The 15,317-nt window shown below is 39.1% G+C and overlaps 1 protein-coding gene across 1 annotated transcript; it reads right to left on the reverse strand.

Moving 5' to 3' along the window:
- Window positions 1-5,681: 5,681 nt before the first annotated feature.
- Window positions 5,682-13,910, reverse strand: LOC308085280 (transmembrane protein 120A-A-like; the record flags this gene model as incomplete). Its single annotated transcript, XM_080428358.1, has 12 exons — window positions 5,682-5,798; window positions 5,928-5,996; window positions 6,712-6,776; window positions 7,184-7,276; window positions 7,389-7,450; window positions 7,920-7,985; window positions 8,284-8,373; window positions 8,513-8,608; window positions 9,184-9,243; window positions 9,326-9,442; window positions 9,542-9,660; window positions 13,842-13,910. 12 exons carry the CDS (start codon window positions 13,908-13,910, stop codon window positions 5,682-5,684), a joined length of 1,023 nt encoding a protein of 340 aa, XP_080284484.1.
- Between the last annotated feature and the right edge of the window lie 1,407 nt (window positions 13,911-15,317).

Genomic DNA, 15,317 nt, shown 5'->3' on the forward strand with positions numbered 1-15,317 from the left:
TTCAATGATTTAGACCTGTCAATCGGCCAATTGAACCTTATAGTATATAAGTTATCTGTGTATTAGATAAATTACTTGAAACATTACATAGGGGTTTAGAAGTCTTCTTGCTGGCCATTAGTGCAGACACACCCCAATGAGAGGATATAATGAAAGAAAAAGGATTTCTAGAACAGCAGCAGTCCTTAGGGCCTACTTTAAGAGTTGATAAGCACTACAAACCAGTCAGCAAGGTCTATCATATCAAAACTTAATCTAGGGATGTATAGGAATAAAAATTCACAACTAGAATTTGGCCACCCAGATGGTACCGATATGGATATTTTTTTTATCCCGCGATTTTTGTAACCCTTATTTTTTACCCAGTGCCAATTTTCTAAGTGATCCTGGGCGCTTCACTCCCCTCACCAGCCTAGGGAGGCCAGGGCCGAGCTCATGCCTCCTTCAATGCATGAGAGCCAACTGACCTTCTTGTCACCTGACATGGCGGAGTTTCCCTGTTTGGAACGTAGCGTGTGGAAGGAACACGTTATTCCAACCAGTTCCCTTCTCCTCCATCAGGCGCCCCGGCTGTCAGGTATAGCGACCAGGATTACTGCATGTTTTTGTGAGGGTATTAACTACCCTGAGAGACACAGGGAGAACATGCAAACTCCACACAGAGTAGGCCCTTTCGCCAACCCCACCTAGGGTATGGCCGCTGATGACACGGAGGAGAAGACACGCCCCCCAGCGCTCACTATGTTCTTAATGTGCCCCCGACGGGTTTGTGTTCAACCTCTTTTAAAAAAACTTGGTCTTGACCCATCCATTTGTAACATTACAGGCCAATTTCTAAATTACCATTCATTACAAAAATGCTGGACACTTGATGCTGAGAGTTCTTATTTTTGTTGGACTTGGGGGCAGCATTTGACAAAGGGTTCATATAAGACGTATTAATATATTACTGCTGGTTCGCTTTTGGGTGTAATCCTATTCTCTTAAATATTATATATGCTTCCCCTTGGCAACATTATACATATAGACATGATATTTCCTTCCATTGTTATGCAGACGATAACACAGTTACATATCTTCCTGTGAAGGCCAACAACTCTACTACCCGTTTAAATTAACTGTCTAGCAGATATTAAAGACTGATGTCAAATAATTTCCTTTAATTGAACTCTGACGAAAGCGAGATTATCATAATTGGACCAAATCACACCATTCTCAAATTCAATCACATCGGTCCTTTGATCCTAGCCTAAGGTTTGAGAGCTGTTAAACTAGTTCAGACATGCTTTTATCATCTCAGGAATATCTCCACAATCAGAACAATTATGAGTTTTAAAGACACTGAAATCATAATTTTAGTAGGCTAATAATAAGTTCCCAATTTTACAGAACACTGCTGTTATTGGTTACATTGAACTAAAACCATCGTCATATCTGAACTTCCACATTGATTGTCTGTTTTATGACTGATTTAACTTTTTTAATTACTTTTAAGGCACTTCATTAAAGTTTTTAACCCCTTAAGCCTGTGCGCAGCCTGACGTCCTCGGCCGGGAACCGGCTGGTTAGTCAAGAAGGGTCACCGTTGTCAAGGCCCCTCGGATTTGGAAAAACTTGGCTAAGGAGCTCAGGCTTGATACATTTGTTTATTCTTCCTCTTATCATGTTTATCTTAACATGTTTATCGAAAGGGCATCCCAAAATTTACAAATGGTAAATGTTAATAATTCCCTTGTCTTTCTTACTGCATATATTTTGATATGTTTTCTTTCTGTTGCTGAGATGTTACAATTTAGCTATATAGCAGACGCTCTTAATCCAGAGCGATTTACAGTAAGCATGGAAAACACGAGGACGAGGTAATACATCAAATGCATAGAAACATCAGTACAATCTGTACATTAAAACTATACACACTATAGGATGCCAGGTCTACAAATGACCTGGCATCTGTCTACATAACATGCCATCTAAATTACATTTTAGACTTTGCATAAGCCTGCAAGGTCATCAAGGCTAGGGCAAGTGCTACGGCAAGTGCTACGTTGAAAGTGCACTTGTCAAGTCTTCACTATATCCTTCCCAATATTTAAGAAACATTTAAAACAATATCTAATTTCTTCCTTACTATAGTCCATTGATTTAGTAATCTTAACAAAATTGTTTTTATTTTTATTTATTTTCTTCTTTTTAGCAGTTTTTGTGTTTTTATTTCTTTATTTGCACCACTGCTCCTCTTGGAAACTTGTATTATTTTGTATTGTTCTAATTGAACTTTTAATCCTGTTGTTTAATGATTTCTCCCATGAAGGAAACGATTCCAAATAAGCCAGCAGGCTTCTTCCTTTCCTTGCACAGCAACTTGTCATTTAATATGTATTGTTTCTATATTTGTTATAACAATGTGCTAATAAACTAAACTAAACTAAAATAAACTTGTGCAGTTGTATGAAGCACTTTGTAAATTAGTTGTGCTTTATGAAGTTTATTACCGGTAAGTAGAAAACATGTTTCAAGCGCATATTATGCGATGAGTTTCCACAGAATTACCCCAATTTGGCAGACCTGATCTTGTTTCAGTGTAAAAGGTTTGGAATGTTCAACTCTCCAGCTCCAGTCCTTTGCCCCTCACTGGAGTGTCCTTACCCACCCTTTCTCCCCACCCTTCTCTTCACCCTCCACACCCTGCCATAGCTGAGTGGGTAGAGAGGTCATCTAGTCCATGGGCCCAGGCCAGAATGTTCACTAATCAGGGACACTCAAGGTGGCAAACTCTAGTTTGGTATTTTGAAAAGGTCTATATATCTAGATAATATTTCAACATGATAGCCCTTCCCAAGTAGTAGCTTAGTCCCAGTTATCAGCCTTCAATGACACCAACCATAGTTCCAAAGTTCCAAAAAAATCACTAACTTTTTTTGAATAGAACATGTCATACAGAGGGGGGAAAAACTGCATAATCAGATAATCAGAGGTCGCGCTAGGATTTTTGGTGGCCGGCCCCAATGTCCGGCATGATTAAAATATATCGGACATCTGATAAAAATAATGGTCATAGATATTTTTAAGCATTAATGACAAGCAGGTGTGTAAATGCAGCCTAACACTTACAGCATGATATTTTGGATTGAACATAATTAGTAATATACACATTTTACAGCTGGGTCATCTTGCACAAATACATGAATTACATATTACCATTTGAGCATTGAGCGCATGCAGCGTGCGTAATGGTTTCTCAATAATCTGTTGCGTTTGAACACATTTCCTTCAGAATAACAAACAATCAAGCCTACTGTACAGGAATGCCGATCTACACGCTCACAATGCGTCACGAAGCGACGCATTGTGAGCTTGTAGATCGGCTTGTAGATCGAGCTTGTAGATCGGCTATTTTCAAATGGCCGAAATGTATATAGGGTTGAAGTGGTTACTGTATGTTTTGTAATAATAATCAAAATCTACAAAGTAACTAGTAACTAAAGTTTTCAAAAAAATGTAGTAGAGTAAAAGTACAACATTTGCCCCTGAGTAGAAGTAAAAGTACTGCAAATTGGAAATACTCCAGTAAAGTAAAAATTCCTCAAAAGTGTATTTAAGTACAGTACTTGAGTAAATGTACTTAGTTACTTTACACCACTGGTAGCAACATATGTTTGTTCAGAAAACTGGCGGAACGCCGTGGTGTGACGCAAAGCGCCCAGTGCACCCCTGAGCACCACCTCAGGTGTGTGTTTATGACAAGGAGCACCCACAGCATCGGCGCCTATGACCTCAGGTGTGTTGTACCTTGTGATATTAACTATGTACACTTCTCTGGGGCATGACGGGATCTGTTTGTTTACTGTATGGGTTGTACACTTGTCTAAAAAGCCTGTAGCACTTGCCCTAGCCTTGACGACCTTGCAGATAATGGCAAAAAAATGAATATCCTAAAAAAGTATTAAAGCTACTCATTTGAAAAGGCTATCATGTTTCAAAGTACTTATATGGACCCTACAAACAAAATGGTGCCAAAGAGATTTTGCCACCTTTCGTGTCCCTGACTTCTGGTCTGGCCCATGGACTAATCTGGGAAACAGAGGGTCCAAGGTTTGATTCCCAGCCGTGGCAATGTGTCGAGGTGTCCCTGATTAAGGCACAGAACCCCCTCAGGTGAGTGACACCCACAGCTATAACACTAGAGGGAGCACCTACGATTTGGTACCCCCCAAATTTAGCACAAACATGGGAAAATATTCATTCTACTACTCTGCCACCATAATGTGGAATACCCTGACATCATCCATTAAAGGATGCGCATCACTGGCTTCTTTCAAACCTGGCCTTAAAAAGCATCAGTCAGATGGAGATATCAAATTCCCTTGAAATGAGGGGTCATACCACTGCTACCGTTTTCTCATCTGTAAATATAGCCATTTGCATTTGTTGACATGTATGAAGCTGAAAGCTGAACTTCAAGCCTGGCTCCAGCCCCTGAATCTCTAGTGAAACAAAATGAAAATTCAAGCTACTGAACTTCCCTTGCGGGATCAAATAGGTCTAATTATTTGCATTAGCCCAAGGGTGCTTCAAGGCTGTCTGCAGTACTCTGGTGGATGTTCAACCTGAGCCCCACTGTAAAACACAGACTGGATCCAGTGCCTAACAGGACTTGTAGCTCAGACCCCTGGTTAGAACATCCATATGGTTTTATGGCTTGGGGTTAACTTAAATTATGAGCAATGCTTGTGTGGTTAATAATGTAGCCTAGATTATATGCAAGTAAGGCAGTCTCCTGCAAAGGCGCTCTTCACTCTGCTCGCCCCGTAGTGTTTTTATTATGTGCACATAATGTTAGATTATGATGTTTAGCTGCTTATTTAATCAACTTTAAACCCCACTGATTAATTAGTATGTTGGGTCCTACCTATGCCATGTCTATGAGACTGCAGTAAACTCTTTATAGTGATATTTGCTTTGTGTGCCGTGTATATGAATTTGACTTTTACTGGGTCCAAAACCGAAATGGTAACTTATTGAAGACCATAACTAATTGTTATGTGGCCCAAATTGTTATACGGTTTTAATGTGAGAATAAAATGTCAGCTTTGGTTACTCATGGTGTCATTTTTTAGCCTAAACACAGTCCTAAAGCTCTGTTAGAAACCTCCTTCTTAAAGTTAAGCCTTAATTGTGTTTTTTTTTGGTGTAAATCCAACTGCCGTAGTCAGTAGTGTTTGGTTTATTTATTAACCCCTATTTCGGCCCTGGGTGTTACATACAAGTAAGAAAAAAATGCATCCATCCACTGCACACGTTTAGTCTGCAAAAGATAACTTACACAATGAGCTTAGAGCTACCATTCTGCTATCTTTGTAGAACCCACCTTCACCGTTTATTTATTCAGCATACAAGTGATTTGTTTTCTTTCTTTTTTTTTTTTTAGATAAAAAGGTGTTGTCAAACAGTATGATTTGAAGGAAATGAATTCCCATGATGCACGTCTTATTGGTTTATGAGTTCTAATAACAGACAAATGTTTAAACTTAACCAGCAAAGATATGTATGGAAGTGTTAAAATAGCTGAGACAGAGAAATTATATCCATACCAACATTAGGTCAATTATGAGAAAATGATAAGCCATGACCTGGGACAAAGTCATGTGAAAGACATTTTGCTTTGGACGTCTTGTCCCTCATTACTGACTCTTTGTTTTTTCCTGACTTTTGTTCTTAAGCTTGTGACGAACGACAGCAACAGTGGTGAAGAAGTTTCCCATGAACAGTATAAGGAAGCAGTGACCAGACATCAAAACCTGCAAAAAGTGAAGAAAAGAAGAAGGTAATTAAAGGTTACAGTGGATTTTCATCTATTATTTTTTCACTGTAGTATTAGCACTGCTGGTGAATGGACAGAGGAGATAAACAGTGAAAGATACACAAACCTGCCACTCTGGACATTCTGGGAGTTGGGCCATTCTGTAGAGGGAAAGGCCAATGGAAAGTTGCCAGAACTGCAAGAAAAACAATATAAACATGTTTTTCCCTTTTCCATCAACACTAATCAAGCTGATAATCAAATACATAAGTCCATCAATGGATAAATCTGTCATCCAGTAACTACTGGATTGGTCATTTGTTTGAAATAGTCTTTGGAAGTATTGCTGTCAAAGCAGTACACATCACACAAGATGTGGATTTCAGAACAGCTGAATTTAGTTTCTTGCTCTACCGAGAGTGAAAATGTCAGAGGGCTACATACAGTACATGACTGTAGCCAAACTATATATATATATATATATATATATATATATATATATATATATATATATATATATATATATATATATATATATATATATATATATATATATATATATATTAAATTAACCCTTTAATAACTGTTTGATTTATTCAAATGTGCTTTTATAATAATAAAAGATAATAATGTCTTAATTCTCTTACTATTTAGTGTAAAGCACTTTGAATTGCCTTAATGTGCTACAGTATACAAATAAAACTTGCCATGCCTATCAGAACATTAGAACGCTCTGGGTCCTATATTATATGCATGACAATGCATTATTATTCCCTGTAACTGACAGCACTTTCTAGGGAAGAAGCCATACAAAACGTGATTCATCAGATTACAGTTACATGACTTGACAGAAAAGAAAAAAAAACATGACTACAGCCGAGACACATGACAGCGCCACATCACATACTCACATGACAAAAAAACAGGAAGGGTAAAAGGAAAGTCAGCCCTCGCCACATCCAGGACTGAAATCCCTCTGAAAAACAAAATGTTCAGGCCTAAAGCAGCTGAATGTTCGTCCCAGAATAGGAATGGTAGGGTTAAAGATGTCAACCATATTGTTTGATGGGGGTCCCTCAGGGCTCTACTAGGTCCGCTAGTATTTCCCTCTACTCTGCACCAAATCTTATGAAAATAGATTTACAAGCTTGCAACATTAGTAGTAGTGAGCATGTAAATCTATTTTCGCCAAATGTTTACCCCAGAATAGGGACACGAGGGTTCTCGAGGTTAAGTTTAAAGAAGAGGCTACAAAGGAAGAGAATAAAACTCACTATTGTTCAATTTACATGACCAAAAGGAAAACAAATGTGCCCATCTATTTAGGGTCCTGTCTGGGTTTTGAGACAGTCCGTCTCAGTTTGACAGTGTACAGTATCTCACCCACTGTCAGGTCCATGTTGTGTCTCTCTCCAAGGGCTCGAAGTCTGTACAGGCAGCTACTCTGATAATAGCACTGCAGACACTGGACAAAACCTGTGTTTGAAAATAAATGCACATATGAACACCCTAATTGGAACAAAGAATGATCTTGTATGACTTGATTTTGAGGATAGGCACATTAAAGCATTATTCCAATTGACTTTACTTTGGTACAAACAGTAGGCAAGGAACTGGTCCCTGAAATTCTTGTACGAGGTCCCTTCAGGCCTAGGGGGAAATAAAAATAGCATTTTGAATCCAGTAGCAAGCGTAAAATTCAAACAGTCTGCCATTGTGTTGTATTAACACACTTAATACAGAACATAGACTCTAGGGCAGTTAGCTGAGAGAGATGAAGCAGGACCCTTGTATATTAAACTTCTTTTTTTTTTTAAAAGCCTTCCAACTTAATAGAAGGCTTTCAAAGCCAGCTCCTCATATTCACTGATTGTCTCATCTACCCATGTCTGTTGACAGATTTTAAACTTGGAAGCATTCAACCAGTTTTTCTTTTAAGTGACTATGGGTTGAAAAATTATGTTTTAATATCATGTCTTTCATTATGTTGTGATGCTGGCTTCATAGATTTGTTTGACACCACTATCATCAGTGTTGTGTAAATGATATGTTTTGTTTGTTTGTTTATTTACACAATACTTGTAAAGGGATAGAGAAAGTTAAGTGCTTATAATCTTACCATGTTAGCATTACTCCGGACAAAAAAGCTGAAACGTAGTGATGGAAGACCCACCAGCCTTTGATTCTACAAGACAAAACATGTCCCATTAAAATGTTATTCCTGCTTACATTTTATGCATTTAACTGATCACATCAGACAATAGTGCCAATAAAATGGAAAACACACTGTACTGTAGTTAATGTACATGGAAAGCTCTTAATGTAAGATGCAATGAACAGGTAGTTATTGTCATTAACATGCAAAGTGCGTTAAGCCTGTTTATACTTGCCACTAGCAAAAAACAGATTTTTAACTGAAAAACATTATAGTTGTGTTGTTGTGATTTATTTGTAGTTGGAATTTGAATAGTGGATGAGCTGACCTGGACCCATTGGTGATGAGGATGCTTTCTCTGATAGTTAGCGTGCAATAGTACCACACGAGGAGAAAATTTAGGATTGAATCAACAGACCTATCATTAGGAGACACAAATTATGAACTTGAGTTGAACATGTTGTACAATCCCTATATAAACAAACTCAGTGTGTGACTGATAAGGCTGGAGGACTGTTTGAGTGGAGAGATTCAAAGCGGAACTGCATTATTCTTACCTGTAGCTCACAAAGAAATAGCATATGAAAGAGACGAGTAGCAGTAAAATAGTGAGGCACAGCTTGAATTTCTCATATTCATCTTTGTAGGCAAATCTGAGGAGGACATACACTTTAGTTTTCTATTAACGAAAGAAATTCTGAAATCAGTTTCTTGAGATGTTCATTTATAGCATACCATAACTAATGCTAATTATTTTCATCATTCCATAACTCATGACAGTAATTAGTCATTTAGCAGACGCTTTTATCCAAAGCGACTTAAAATAAGTGCATTCAACATAGGTAGGGAACGAAAACTACTAATCACCAGAAGTCTTAAGTGCATTTTCTGCAAAAACAAGCAACCAAGAGTATACCTAGCGCTAAGGTAAAAGTGCAATATATCAGCTACCTATTTCCTTAAACAGATGAGACAAAATAGCTAAATCTAATGAGCAGGAGCTAAAACAAATAATCGACTACACAAGATCCAATAAAACAATACAACGATAAAACAAGCGTTCGTACAACTAGTAATCATTGTTCTATAGTCATCATCATCATGTAGCTTTGGGTCATGTAGACCAGCTAGTACCATGACTCAGCTTGCGGTCTCTATACTTTCCTGTTTAATAAAGCAAAAATGGACAAAACATAAATAAAAAAGCTTTTACCATTATGCTACTTACTTTGAAGACTTGGTGAAAAGAGTTACATTTACATTTCCAAGGACCAGATTGAGATACAGCCTGTAATTTAAGATATTAGATTTAAGGCCACATCACACTCAGTAAATAGAACACTTTGCAAACTTAAGACAAAAATCAGCACCCATTTTTCTTGGGAAGGAAAGCCTCCATTTCAAAGAAAACATTTGGTCGTGTCTTTATGTTCTTCTTAATGTCATCTACGGTTTTGGATTCTTCTTCAGCAAGCCCGTTACTGCATCTGCGTTTTTAATGAAAGAGCACACAAAGTATGTTGGTGACAGAAAGGCTGATGTGATCTGGTGTGTGTGCGCGCGAGAGTGCGTTTTGAGACACCTACTTCTTCATCAACTGGGACATATCCTGCAGTCTTCTGCGTTGACGGGCAATCGATGAAGAGCAACTGTTCTGCAGCTTGGAGATTTCATCCAATTTCTGCAAATACACCCTGTGGTTCTCCTGGATAACAGAAATGTAAGAGATTACCTCCATATCCTAATCAAAATGTAGTTTACAGGGCATATTATAGGCATAACAAATAGAACTCCGCCAGGTGAGGTCAGGTACGTTATTCTGGCCTCCTGGTGGCGCTATAATAGGCCAATGTGAAAAGGGTGCCAACCGTGCCATTTATTCTTGCATTGACAAAAACAAACTCCTCGCCCTAAAGCCAAACAAGGCCACCGGCCTTGACAACATCCCCACCAGATTCCTCAGAGACGCAGCGGTCTCCATTGCTCCCATAGTAGCCCACATTACAAACTTATCCATCAGTCAGTGTCACGTCCCACAAGAATTCAAGTTGGCAAGAGTAATCCCTCTATTTAAAAAAGGAAGCAAACTAGATTCTGGCAACTATAGGCCTGTTTCCATCCTTTGTTCCATCTCAAAGGTTATAGAGCGATCAATCCAAGAACAAATCAACAGCTACCTCAGTGAGCGCAAACTGTTGTTTGAATTCCAATCGGGCTTCAGAACATCCCACTCCACTGACACATGCCTACTATATTTGACCGACTACATCAAACGTGAGGTAGACTCGGGCAAATACTGTGGCATGGTCATGCTGGACCTCCAAAAGGCGTTTGACACTGTAAACCACGCGATTCTACTTGATAAGCTGAGGGCGATTGGTTTTGATTGCACATCACTAAATTGGATGAGATCTTACTTGGAGGGTAGAGAACAAGTGGTTGACATCAACGGAACCATGTCCTCATCCCTCCCGGTGAGCTGCGGGGTTCCTCAAGGCAGCATTCTAGGGCCGTTACTGTTCCTTCTATACATTAACGACATGAATGCTGCCTGTAACTGCAAACTGTTCCTGTTCGCTGATGACTCGGCACTCCTGATCTCGGGTGAGGACAAGTTGCAAGTTGAGGAAGCTCTCAGCTCTGAACTCTCAAAAATCCGTACCTGGCTTACCGATAACAAACTGTCACTACACCTTGGGAAAACTGAATCCATCCTATTTGGGACCAAACATTCCCTCAGTAAAATGAAGGTAGATGACTTCAAGGTCATAGTCGATGACACAATCATCACTAGCAAAGAAGAGATTACCTATTTGGGATGTATTCTTGACAAATACCTGTCAGGTGAAAGCATGGCAACAAAGGTGGTCAAAGGAGTAAACCAGAGAACCAGATTTATGGGCAGAGTTTCCTCTTTTGTCAACCCTCAGGCCCTCAGGACCCTCTCGGGGGCCCTGATTCAGCCCCTTTTTGACTATGCTAGCTCCTCTTGGTACTCTAACACCTCAGTGTCACTGCAGACTAAGCTTCAAACCTCCCAAAACAAACTGATCCGACTACTTCTCGGACTGGGGCCCATGACCCACCTCTCTCCCACTCACTTTGCCAGCCTAGGCTGGCTCAGGGTGGAAGACAGGGTTAAACAACTAAAAATGGGTCTGGTCTTCAAAATTGTAAATGCAGATTTGCCCGAAATGCCCCCTATACCCGCATATCTGTATAAATACCTCGAAAAAGTTAGTGACACCCACAGCCACGAAACTAGAGGGAGCGTAAACAACAATCTGGTACCACCCACCCATAAAACAAACATGGGCAAATTCTCCTTCTATAGCACAGCCACCAAGGAATGGAATAGTCTAACCCCATCCCTCAAAAAATGCAGTTCGCTGGGCTCATTCAAAACAGCCCTAAAAACTCATCTTTCTGGAGGCCGAAAGAGGAGATAGTACCAGTTTCCCTGTAGACAGACGACCCCCCCCCCCCCCTCCTCTTTTTTGTACATATTTTGTATTTCCTCATGCATTTTTTGTATATAATCGTTATTTTTCCATGCTTCACCCCCCCCCCCTTTTTTTGTACATTTATTTTTTATTTTAATTTTTTTCATGCTCCTTTTTTGGTACATAGTTGTATTTTTTCTGTATTATCTGTATTTTCATATTGATTTTTGAACTGTTTGGTTGCTACTATATATATATATATATGTCTATGAAATTAATTCAAGGACCCCAACGGAAACAAGTCCGCAAGGACTTTTTTGGCCGGACCTTTTAGACAAAAGCATTATAAATGTAACTGTGTTGTTTTACATTCTTTTGCCTAATAAAAATTTCAATCAATCAATTAATCAATCAAAAACACTGCATTCATGATTTGAGGCATTTTGTTCCAAAAAATTGTTTTGCTAAATTAGACCTGCTGGTGGCGTTATAACAGGCCAATGTGAGAAGGGTGGCATTTCTTCCTCGGCCTAGTGGGAATGTGCGTGTGAAATTTCACGGAAATCCCAAGCTGTGTGTATACTTTGAGGCTTTTTGTTCAAAACGGACCAATCCTGCAAACTTTGGAAGCCAACCTTAGGCAATGAGGATGGAATATGGGAAATCGGACAGATCCGTGTTGATCACATGACTATAGTGATACTGTGTAGTAGGAGTAATATAAAAAAATGGGTTTTGCACAAATCGGCCTCCTGGTGGCGCTATAACAGGCCCATGTGAAAGATTTGGGGCAGAGGTTCTGAATTGGCATCCAGGGAGTGTGTGTGCACAGTTTCGGAGCGACCGGGCCAACGGTGCCGGAGATTAGCTGGTGACAGACGGACACACGGACGGACGGACAAGGGGTAAAACATACTCTCTCGCCATGCCTTCGGCCTGGCGGAGACAAAAAGGCTTCAGTTTCTTTTCAAACCAGGAGTAAAATGGAAAGAATTACTTATAAAATGAGAAACCGTGAAGATGAATTTAAAAGAAACTGGAGTAAATGGGTCTCAGAAATAATGAAATGTAAAAATAAATTTAGAAACAGGAAAGCTATCCCTATTTTAAATGGTCTCATTTGTTTGCCCTTTTTTTTCTCTCTTTTACTTCTACTTTCTTTACTTCCATTTTTTGTCTTTGTATTATTAATTTCTGTTTGTATATGTATATTAAAAAATATATAAAACTGAAGCAGGACGAATTAAACAAATGAAGAAAACTTGGATTAAATGGATTACATGTATTGCACGAACCTGCAATAAAGTAAAAAAAAGAAAAAACAGGAGTCAAATTATTAAAAATGTAGTGTCCAGTGCTGTATCTTTTCTTAGTATATTGTCTTAATCATATAAAAAAATTGTCGATCTACTATTTTCGCCATTACCCATTACCTAAAACAATTAAGATCAGATAAACTAAGATAAACCTTTATTGATCCCTGTGGGGAAATGCAGGCATCATAGCAGAAGCAGTGAGAGTGAAACACAGCTACAGGTAACGGTGCGTTTTAACAGCGGGCGATCAGCGGGCGATCAGGATAGTATTTTCCGGAAGTGCATTATATGTCTATGAGAGCCGGCGACTACTGGCGATAGGGCGAAGTGGGCGGGGGGGCGATGAAAGATGGATTTTCTTTATCTTTTGGACGATGTCGCCCGGGATCGCCCGAGAGTCGCCCGCTGTTAAAACGTACTGTTAGAGTAGAGTCGAGATCCAAACCAAGATAAATAAAGATAATAGAATATAACATGAGACCGCACAGTGTCAACAGGCCTTCAACAGTCCAGTATCTGTATAATTCTTATTGTGCAACAGTCCATCAACAGTGATTATATGAGGTTAGTTACAGCAGGCATCTGTCACTGTTCTGTAGTGCAGAGGTTCTCGACCTATGGGGGGGGGGGGTTCCCAGACAATAAGTGACAATTTAGGGACTTTTAAGACCTTTTTAATACTTACAAAAAGAAAAAGACCATTAGATTACTGTATCAAAAGTAATCAACAAACTACACTATAAAAACTGGTCAAACATTGGCCAAATTGTCAAACATAAAAGAGGTATTTTCATTTTTTGAGTCAAGCAATTGGTAATCCCACAAGAACAGACAATGCAGGTCTTCAATTCTCATATCGTCCAACTCTTTGGACCCATATGATTGAGGTTCCATTAAATCCCACATAAAAGGAATTATCAACTGGCATCCTTCTCTGACTCATAATTCTTTGGACCTATATTTTTGTTGAACAAATTGCTGGCAATCCTCAATGGTTTGTTTCTGTTTAAAGAATTCACAGACCCATAGTTTAAATAATAGCCTTGCATTTTCTGGACAACTAATATTTGAGCAATATCATAACAATAAAAACAGCAAATTACTGCCTGAAATCAAACTATTCTTACCTGAAGGTCATGATACTCTTCTTCAAGACTTTTCCACTCCTCCAGGATGCCTGTTAAACCTCCAGGCATTTTTATCAATTCTTTGACAAAGCTATTTATTTTTTCCAGTGTGTCAGGACCAATAATTTCCCTATTTCTTTGCAATGCTAGCACAGTTCTTCAAAGCTAACTCAACCAAGACACAGAGACAATCAGTGCTGTGGTGAAATATCAGTTATCAGACAGGGAGGCTGCATCTCAACCAATGGTTTATGGCTGAGTGACCTTTGAGCTGTACAAATGGGTCGGATTTTGACATGGACATATTGTTCTGGCCTATAACTTCATTTATCTTAATGTTCTACCTCGATAGACTGCAGTAAAAGTAAAAGATCATAATCTTACTGCTACAAAGACTGTGTTGGATTAAATCATAAAAATGTAGCATCACCCTGGCCTGCATGAGTCCATGATCCAATGAATATGCTCACAGCTGAAGCCAAGAGAACATCAATCGTGGGTGTGTTTCATTTAGGTATCAGCTCTGTGACAGGTCAGCTCCTACAAGTTAAATAAACCACACCTATAGGTCAGCTATAGTTAATGTTATTATTACCTTCAGCTGTGTGTGTTTACCTGTCACAATGAACATTTTCGTGACTTCCACTGCCTGTATAATAGCACCTTCTAGTGTAGCCCTGAAACATGACTGTCATATCATGACAGTCATGTTTCATGGAACCACTTGTTCCTGGTTTGAGAATGTTTTACATTTACAACTGGTTACCGGTACATCTACATAAACGTTCAAATTTCAAATATAAAGTGCTTACCCTACGCCCACAAATATAACAAGTTAAAGCGCCTAGGTCTAATTACCCTGTGTCTGTATTGTTCAATAAAAAAGCATTTTATTCTGATTGGTGGCCATTTTCTCCGATTCTTCTCCATATGCTTTTGACTACGCGCCCTTATTGGTTAGAAGGTGTATTGCACTCTGATACATCATTCAAAAAGTAAAAATTCGAATTAAAATGCTTTTTATTGAACAATACGGAAAATACAGGTACTTAGACCCAGGCGCTTTAACTTTCTATATCCATGGCCTTACTTAGGGTCGCACTTTGTATTTGAAATTTCAACATTTATGTAGATGTACCGGTTGTAAATGTAAAACATTCTCAAACCAGGCACTGCAGGCAGGAACAAGTGGTTCCATGACGCTTGTGACAGACGAGCGTCATCTGGTCCACTACCTCTAGTGGTACTATGGGAGTGGAACACTGGAACTAAAATGTCTCTATCGTTCAGTTTTATATGGGTATGCAAATTACACTGACTAAAATGTGTTATTTAGTGAGTAATGTGTGACAATCAGGATGATGCCGGTAATGGAGCACATTATTCTGTTCATTATGTAATTAACGCATGCGCACACGGTCTGTGTGTGACAGTTGGTACTGTCTGAGTTCCTAGTTGCTGCACCCGGCGCGCGCC

Source organism: Gymnoscopelus braueri, assembly GCF_963280865.1.
Source record: "Gymnoscopelus braueri genome assembly, chromosome: 5".
NCBI classification, from domain to species: domain Eukaryota; kingdom Metazoa; phylum Chordata; class Actinopteri; order Myctophiformes; family Myctophidae; genus Gymnoscopelus; species Gymnoscopelus braueri.